This window comes from Penaeus vannamei, chromosome 8 (genome assembly GCF_042767895.1).
Source record: "Penaeus vannamei isolate JL-2024 chromosome 8, ASM4276789v1, whole genome shotgun sequence".
Taxonomy (NCBI): domain Eukaryota; kingdom Metazoa; phylum Arthropoda; class Malacostraca; order Decapoda; family Penaeidae; genus Penaeus; species Penaeus vannamei.
In genome coordinates this window covers 37,790,500-37,800,499 of record NC_091556.1, presented here as the reverse complement: position 1 = coordinate 37,800,499, position 10,000 = coordinate 37,790,500, and the positions used below count along the sequence as shown (strand labels likewise).

The 10,000-nt window shown below is 34.2% G+C and overlaps 1 protein-coding gene across 2 annotated transcripts in view; it reads right to left on the bottom strand.

Moving 5' to 3' along the window:
* The window catches only part of RagC-D (Ras-related GTP binding C/D), a 19,597-nt gene that overhangs the window by 3,046 nt on the left and 6,551 nt on the right, over positions 1–10,000 (bottom strand). For both annotated transcript variants that reach the window (XM_027357730.2, XM_070124647.1), the window contains exons 4-8: positions 9,376–9,553; positions 8,924–9,060; positions 7,266–7,408; positions 2,591–2,736; positions 1–1,774 (exon numbers count right to left, since the gene is read on the bottom strand). The exon at positions 1–1,774 is cut by the window's left edge and continues 3,046 nt beyond it. In XM_027357730.2, coding sequence (XP_027213531.1) covers positions 1,632–1,774; positions 2,591–2,736; positions 7,266–7,408; positions 8,924–9,060; positions 9,376–9,553 — 747 coding nt within the window. In that variant the 3' untranslated portion in view covers positions 1–1,631. The remainder of the gene's footprint in view (positions 1,775–2,590; positions 2,737–7,265; positions 7,409–8,923; positions 9,061–9,375; positions 9,554–10,000) is intronic.

Genomic DNA, 10,000 nt, shown 5'->3' with positions numbered 1-10,000 from the left:
AGCTTAAGCATAAAACTCACCTATTTGTAAATGCCATTTTTTGTGTAATGCTGTTATTAATTCAATATTTCAAGTAACCTTTATTATTGAAAAGAACACAAAATGCTGTATCTAGAAAGCATATAATGCAATTTTGCAATATCTATGGTATACCAATGTATTTAGAATTATGTGACTAATCAATCAATGCACTTCCAAGCACTGTCAGAAACCTGCAAATATTATTTACTAATCTTCTAGACTTTGTTTCGAAAAAGACGAGAAAAACACCTACAGAAAAATACTGATGTCCTTCTTATTGACAATTTGAGTAGAAACAAATTAAAGCCAAATATAATATCACTTTCCTTTTGCAAAACTCCTTTTCACTTTAATAATCAAAATGCTTAAAACTAAATAAGAAGATTTTGGGGAGTTACATATTTTTTTTTTAAGACTGAACACTATTTATCAAATTGCAGCAATTATCAAATTTATCAGGAATTAATCACTACATATAAAAGAGTTGAAAAAAAAAAAAATAATAATAATGAAATGTTGCCTGTCCATTGTTCGAATCATCACTTTATAAATTTTTCCTATGATGTGAATATACAATACATTGACCATGTGGCAAATATATGAAAAATATCTCGTCAGGAAAAAAAAATTACAGTTAAAGATATCAAAATATCGTCAAATCATCTAATCAATATCATTTCATACAATAGTCAAAATGAAAAAACATAACTAGAGTTTACGAACTGAAAAACAATACACTGGCATTAGATATGAGCAGGAATATTGATACTGTAATCATATATTTCTACAAAGAAAACAGAACATATTTATAATACCTGTCCATCCTTATATTCACCCCAAAATAAATAAAGAGAGGAGTTCAATAGTACAAGTATATTCAAAATATAAATTGTTAAAAAAAAGAAAAAGAAAAAAAAAAAAGAAAGATAGTAACGTCTGCATTTTGCCATCTCAAACTTCCAAGTCCTAAACAGATAAATCAATTAATTCTACAGGAACAACAGCATCACTAGTAAACTATCTCACTCACTAAATGCTATGAATGTTATAACTATTATGCCCTTGGTTTTGGTGATAAATCTTAGTGGTCTGATTGTGAGAGGGACAGCTTGAATCAGTATCATAAATTATCAATATGATAATTGATACAGTTATTTGCAAATCATTTCAAACTGAAAATTTTCAAAAGCTTATACTATCAGACAAAAGCGGAGAAAAAAGCTGACATAATTTCGTTTAAGTGGTTTACATAAGGAAAAAAAGAGAAAAGAAAAGAAGAAGAAAAAAGAGGTTAAATGTTGCCATACATCCTTTAAGCATTCTTCCTTAAATGAACTTTCCAATACTGCATGAAAATGTTGTGTTGCTTGTCGTTCTGCAGCCTTGTCAACCAACAGGGAGTCAGTCATCTCACCGACAGCAGCCTGGTAACCCCAGAGTGTGCCACCACTCACCCTCAAACACATCCATAGGCCACATACAAGGACTTTTCAGGCTCTTCCGTGAGCGTGCAGAATGACGTCAGCAGGAGGATGAGAGAGGCATCAAAAGTGAGTAAGAAATGAGTGGTGGTGGATGGTGGTGTGCTAGTGATAGATGCTGATGGTGTACTAGGACGTAGGGCCATTCGTGTGGTTGGTCTGGTGGTGTGGCGTGGAGGTGTTGTGGTTCAGCTGCTGCAGCTGGTTGGTTCGCACATCAAACACCTCCTGGATTGCATTTCGGAAGCAGAGGAAGTTGTAGTCGATCAGACCTGTTGGCAGAGATTTGTCACATGGTTAAAAGTTTGGGCAATTATAACTCAATATTGCCAGGGATGGTATGCATGTAGAGGCCATGCTCATTATGAGTTTTGTTTATTAATTTATTTACACAAAGATGGCCCCATACATACTATGTTACCAATGAGCCTGTAAATACTACAACCCATTTCAACTATTTCACTTTTCCTTGAGTTCTGGAAATATTTTCTTTTTATCTTATACTGCTAATACTAATGTCAATACCATTATAATAATCATGATGTCTATAATAATACCAGCATCAACTTTGACAGCATTAAATAAAAAAAATCTGAAAACTCCAGGAAGAGTATAAACAGGTAATGTCGCAAGGTCTACTAGTTGACTCCTTGGTGTCTAAGCACCTGTGCAAACATTTCAGAAAATACTACTACAGACAACACTACATTTTCTCAGCAGCATTGCAGCATTGGTTTAAAATATATGTACAGACTACTAATTTTGAATCATGTTCATTGCAACATATGTAGAAAAGGTATGAATGAGAATGAATATCTTTAGTGCAAGAGATGTATTTGACCAGTTTCCGTCATACTGTTTGTGAAATACATGTTCCTCCGACAAAGATTTAATTGGAAACAGTACCAAAACTTTATACTGTGAAGATATTCATTCTCATTCATATATATTATGCTAATGACTTTTATTGTCTACTGACAGAGTTTTCACTGCACGATATAAATCTATAACAAAAATCACACTAAATATAGACATAGAAAAGATTTTTAAAAATGTATATAAACAAACAATATAAAACAGATTCTTACCTTGTCTGTCAAAGTTGTCCTCTCGAAGTATGCAAACTAGGGCTAAATATCGGCTAACTTCTCGTAAATAGAGAATCGTCTGGTTATTCAGCTTGATGATGCTGGAACTCTCCTTGTCAAACTGGACTTGCACTCCTTCATCTTTTCTGTGGAAACAATATGTCTGTTACATAAAGAAAATGCATTTGACTAAGGAAGAAAATGACATTATCAATAATCTTTTGACTAAGAAAAAGAAAGAAAGAAAAAAAGGACACTGCAAAATGTATCAACAAGTCTACATTACTGGCCACTAGCCTTGCTCGCTTTTTTTTTTTTTTTACTTTTTTTTACTTTTTTTTATTAGATTAATGCCCTCTAAGTCATCTCCATCAACATAGTGAAAGCTTTATATTAATGGTGAAACAGGACATATAAAAGCATCGCCATGATAGACATAATGTGAACAAAACTGCATGATATTTCAGACTCTCAAAAGTAATATAATGTTTTTACATCTGGTTCCGTTATTCATTCTATTTCCATTCTAAAATAATTAATATTCTTTCCTTTAAATAAGTCCAAGTTTTATTTGAATAATCATTATAAACAGGTGCTCTTAAGTTGACAGGGAACTCTTTTGTAATCAATTCTTTGGGAGCTATTTTGTGATTAATTCTTTATCAGTTTTGCCTGACCATAAATATGTTCTGTTAAATCTGTGTCATAATGCCAGTACATGGCTAATCCCTTTACACTGATTGCGGAGGAATATAACCCTATTTCACAGTGAGAAATGCCAGTGATAAGAGGGGAAAATGTAAACATGCAGTTCCGTGAGGAGAAAACTGATCATCTGTGTTGAATTTACAGTATAGATGATGCACCAAATGCTACGAGCTTTGCATTTTCAGGGGCCGTGCCCATGCATGTCCTCAGGCTCTGTACTTAAACTATAGGTCTACATTTTTTAAGGGATCTATGAATATTTGCTAGGTTCAACATTCCTGCTAAGTGCAATCTCCTATATTATATCAAATGCATATAAAAGGGACAAAAAAATGAATGGCTCTATTTGTAATTACTCCAAAGATGCTGGGATGGCAAGAATACACGCCATGTCCACTGTTATTTTTTGTTTACTAATTGTCTTTAAACTCAGATGGTTTCACAAGTGCTTAGTCCCCAAAGACTCCAATACTAGACCTATCTATCTCACATGTTCGCCCTTTTCCCTGATTTTCAGAAAGATTCTTTCACATATTTCATTGCTGTCATTACTGTTAATGCCACTGTAATAATTGTAGCATTAATAATGATAACAACAACATAGATATTGATAGCATTAGGAAAAAAATCCTGAAAAATCAAGGAAAGAGGAAATCAGATGAAGTCACATAGGCCTACTATTTGGCTCCTTGGTGGTTGAGAACTTGCATAGTCATCCATGTGGATACAAGGTTTACAAGTGAAAACTATAGTCGGCAATGTGATTATCCAGCTGGAGTGGATTAAATATTATTTTGTTCCAGAGAGATGGACAATATGGGCTGAGACATTTAAGAACACATACTAATAATGAAATTATTAAAACACATACAATTTTAGAGCAAGAGGTTGTAAATTATGAATAACGTTTCGGCCTTATTCTTGATTCAACCAATATCTTTTTACATAGATTGAATCATCCAGAAAAAAATCAATTTTGCAGGTAATATAAAAAATAGTTTCAGAAGCACAATTGTTATTTAGTGCAATGCATTCCAAATGCTACAGAGATCCAAGTAAATCCCTCACATTTATCATCTACTGTGGACCAAATAGTGCTTGCTAAGTTATAGCACAAACATACATACCGGCAAAGAAAAGAAAATAGCATAATAGGAAAGTTACTATAGTATTGAGGGTTGACTAAAAAAAATACTTCCAATAATGAAAGTATTGTTTACACACAAGGAAATGTTTAGCCTATGTGTCCTCATAGTTCAAACCCAAGGTAAGGGACTTTCTGAAGTATCTATATACTAGCTACATGTAGGTTATATGTTCCAAATTTAAGATACAGAATTGTCTTAAAATTCACTACCTCTTTACACGATATCATTCTTAAATAAATGAAATATAAAATGTTTTTAAATACATGGTTATAAAAATAATTCTCTTTTAATATCATCAGGCTATTTCCCAGTTGTATGGTGGGTGGGGATATGGGATAGTGGGTGTGCTTAACATTTGACTAACGGATAAATCTATCAAAAATCTTATATAAAGTGAAATATACACTTTTCTCATCTCTTGAGGGCTGGTGCAAATGTGTAAACTGAAAGCAAAGTGGTCTATTTCCCGCACCCTTTGAGCCTGGGAGCTGTCATGGCTAATAACCTTATTCTGTCCCAGCTGAAGGCCAAAGTAATTACCATGGGGGTTCAGTGACGGGTGTTACCTGCCATCTAACTCTGCCTCTCTGCTGAACTCGGTTTCACAGAGTTGCAGTGAAATTTGCCATAACCCACATTCCTTGGCAAGACCAAGAGGGACATTCTCTTACCCAAACTCACTATATTGAGCCACTAAATGTTTCACCTACCCCTGGTGTTTTGGCAATGAACATCAGAGTCCTTCATCCTAATTTCATTTCATGCTCTCAGTGAAAAAAATCATTGTGACAATTGTATATATGATACAAGTAAGAATTAAAACATTCATAAAGAATTATGTATTTCAACTTTTTCAACTCTGTCTCTATCAAAATATTTAAGATGAACATCAAATCAATTACATCTCTTGCTTTGTGAAGTTATTGTGTGTCCTCATTCTTAAACATAGTCCTATCTAGTCTGCCCACTCTCTCTTGGGCTATACAATCCCCTCAGAGGTCTTAGCATGTATTGCCATTTTATCTTTATCCCTTGTTAAAGATGGAGCAGTCATTAGGCACAGGTGCTAATACTGTTTTCATGAGTATAGTGTATTAATGCACACAATGTGGGAGATACATGAACCCTCATACATCATTCCTTATCTATTTTTAAAAAAGGTCTAATCCTGGTTGCACGCTAGTATTTATCTTGCTTGCAAGGACAATATCCACACCTGTTACCCATTTTACAAAAGTATATGGCATTAAGGCATTTCTTTCTGACACACATGTACACCATTAGGTGACCTACAGTATTTATCAGATACTGTTGTTCTGTTGCCTGCTGGACATATTCTTTTCTCTGATGTCTGGATTCCTTTAGGCAGGGATGGTTCATCCTTCTGGGGATCTGCACTTGATATGTAGTGCCTGGCAATATCTTTGATACAGTTGTCTTAATGTCTTAACAATTCTTTGATCTCTTATGATACTCCATTTCCATAGGGACATGCAATAATGATCACACCAATCCAAGATCATCTGAAACCACATATTTTATGTAGTGTCTAATATGCTAAGAGAGTTCAGTGATGCATACATATACTCAATGATCATCTATTCCCTGATAAATTAATCCCATCTCAATAGAACATCTTTCCATTGCATACAATTTTTTATGCCATGAGACCTATACACTACTAAGTGTTTCTTTTTTATAATATTTTCTTCTTTTTAATCTTACAGAAGTATGGGATTATCTCACTATAGCATTATCCTTGATGGAGTTATGACATCAACTGTTTCCCTGGATTCTCTCCACGAAGCTTCCCTTATTTTGACTAGGGACAGGGCAATCCCATTTAGCAGTTGACAGCTCCCTTTTGTTCTCCTTTCCTTACATATTTTGGCCCTGCTGATTCTTCTATGTTACTTGTCTCAAACCCAGGGTTTTTAGCACGTCTCTCAGAGCAGTCAGATTTCTAAAATTCCAATTCTTACCTGTATCTCACAACTGGATTTAAGTATGTCATTAAACTTATTGACCAAAGCCGAGGTCCTACTGCTCATTTAGTGCAGAGCAAGGATCATCTGACCTTTGAATGGTCCTTGAGGTGGGCTTGTGAGCATTCCGCAACTGACCAATGGAATTTTTTCTTTCTTTCTGAGAGGTCGCTCTACTTCATTCTAACTCTGCTGGATCTGTTGCCTTCAGATTTGAGTGTCTAGTCATCCTTACATTACAGAAGAAAAGCTGAAGTGGAGGAGTGGTGAGACTTTGAGAGGTTTTTAGCACAGATTTTCTCTTAACCTGTTGTTCCTCATTCTCAGATGCACCATGCCTTGATTGTGCAAAATCATTCCAGTTGATTTCTACAATTAGGTAATATTACATGTCATCTTAGCCTTCACACCAGTAAAACACTAGAAAATTTGCCTTATATAAAATCTATCAAATAAATATTTATGTAATAGTTACCTAAACATCAACTCATGCAAAAGAAGTATGTAACTACATGCACAACATTTTGTTCAATTCATTCTTACATACATCACAAGAGAACTTCAAAAGTATCGATTTTGCTTCCCCTACCTTTACTGTGCGATTTTCTTAGAAGCAAAACAAGACCCAAAGCATTTTGAAAACCAATAGCTATACATGTATAACTGCATAGGCTAATCAACACATTAAATTTCCAATCCACCACATATCCGTGCCATCATTCCAAGCAATAATATCAGAAGGAAAACTAGTAAACTCTTACTTTATTAATACATCCAACTACCAAAACTTTTAAATTTGATATCAAACGAAGAAAAAGTCACCAAAAAACTCACCCATAGATGTCAGAGATATCAATAACAACATCTATCATTTCACAACACAATTCATAGCTCTGCATGTCTACTGGCGAAGAATCAGTGGCTATGTAGATTTTGGAGAGCACATCAAACAGGAAAGCCTTTTCTATTCCAGAATTCTGAAAAAGAGAAAATGATTGGTAAATCTTATATAGAAAGATTTTCCTTTTATTATGTTGTTCCCTTATACTCTGATAATAGGAAGACTTAAAAAAAGAAAAGAAAAAGAAAAAGAAAAAAAGAACTATAATCTCCAAAAATATGGAATATCATAAAAACTAGATTACAATTTACTCTAAGACAATTTACCTTCATTGCTTATAAACAGTGTCAACGTATCTGATAACAAAGTGTTATCAATGTAATCTAATCTACTAAGATCACATGCAATAAAGGTTTAGGATTCTAATGAAATCACCAGAAAAAATGGATTTCTACTTTTCTTACTCATACATCATAAACCTCGATACTTCTCAGCACAAATTATGTATCATTTTTATGTATTTATCTGATAAAACACTGAAATAATATTACAGTTATTAGATACGTTAAAAATACACATTGCACATCTCTGGAACATTTTAGAAAAAAAGACAAAATCTAATATCATAACAGAACAAAATTTGAAGAGAGGCATAATAAAGGCCCTAACACACAGGATTTAACCCTACTGATAATATGACACTCCCATCTGAATCATGGCAGTCAGTCAAAATTTGAAGAGAGGCATAATAAAGGCCCTAACACACAGGATTTAACCTTACTGATAATATGACACTCCCATCTGAATCAAGTCAGCTACAGTTAAGTCGGCTAAAGGTTAACTCCCTTGGCTCCAACCTCCATCCTCATGCAACCATCTCTATCTTGATATTGGCCATTCACTTGCACAATGCAAGGTTGGTTGTTTCTCGCATCAGCCCTCCTCCCCTGGTGACAAGAATGCTCGGGTCTTGGCTTTTCCCCATTTTGACCTTGAAACATGTTCTTGCTGGGCTTTGGGGAAACTCCAATTGTCAGGAATGCACTCTGGGTTCTATGGGTTTACACAGTTGGCCCTGAATATCATGTACTCTGAACACTGAAGTCGACTTCGACTTATTTCTGGTACCTGAACCACTGGAGGTGGTTCAGGTACCACATCCAGGCATCACATATTCATGCTAGTTTCAAAAATTATTTTAATGGTGTTATACTGTATATTAGTTTTTCATAAACTTCTAAGACAAGCATTGAGTGTATATTCATATTGCCCTTAAAAGAACTGTGGGACCTAGGGAAAGAATTCTCTAGGGCTGTTTCCCTTGTTCCCTAGATAGGGCATCATCTTGAACCTTATCTTGTTCCAGTCAGGTAAGACAATGAAGCCTCAGCTTCTATATGCTATTCTTCATGGAGAATAAAGGATAAAAAAAGGATGTATTGTGAAGAAATTGATAAGCAAACACCAGATACAGACAGAAAAGACAGATAAATAAATAGATGTGCAGGCAAACAGAAAACCAAAACGGTTTCTATACTTTGCCACAAAAATAATAATAATAATAAATAAAATCCTAGAACAATATTCATCAAAGTTCAAGAAGAAAGAAGTCTTAAACATACAAATTACAAGAGAGAGCGAAAGTACTCACGGATATAAAGATGTTCAGGAGGTTTTCCAGTGTTGGTAACTGAGGGATCAGTTTCTGTACAACTTTACTAAAGGCTTCAAATATACTATGGTCATAAATGGAAGTTAAATAGAAGCTGAGGTGAATCTGTTCCATGCCTGTGGATAAAATGATTATATCAATAATGAAAATAACACATGTATTTATCTTACAAGACTATCAATGGTTTTACCTTTATATTTCTCAAGGAAAGGATGGTTAATCCAAAAATGATTAATATCAATTAACAATACTTATCACTAGTAGTCAACAATAATGGCAATCATGAGAATGAAAAAAGGGGAAATAAAAAGATTTAACAGAAATAATGACAAAACAATACTAATAATAACAATGATACATAACAATGAAAATAATAAAAGGAACCACACTATATCAAAAAAGGAAATAGAAAACCTAGACAGCACAATAACCTGCATCTATGAGATCATCATTGGCTCTCTGGTGGATATCTCGCTGGGTTTCTATCTTGGTGTCATCCGATAGGCCGTCGACCTTGTGAATAAACACCTCGAATCGTAGATGTGGATTCACTTTGTGTGCTCTTAGGACTGTCTGGTGTAACCGCTGTAGGGCTTCCATGTAATCATCCTAGAGGAAATAATGAGGTTATGTATATTTCCTTTTAATAGTCCATACTGGCCTTCATGTATAATTCAGAAAACTATAGATAAAAAAAAATTACTACTAAAGATTTTGTACTTTGGCTATAGCTCTTTTAATACCCCAGTGTGTGAAAATTTAAAAATCATGAACCATTTTCTTCCTCTATGATGACCAAAACTACTGCATGCTTGCTCTTGCTCCAATGCAGCAGTAGGAAATGATTACAAATCATTGCATTTATTCTTCATACAATAAATTTCAACTTATTGATGGCCAAAAGTTCATACTTGTATAGTCCCTTATTTGATACAAGAGGCTAATGATCCCATACCGCATTCTGTCAATTTGAAAATTTGTGGTACATTTATAAATAGTACTACTGCATATTATAAGCATTTTCAGCACAACTTCTCATTTCATAATACTCTATAA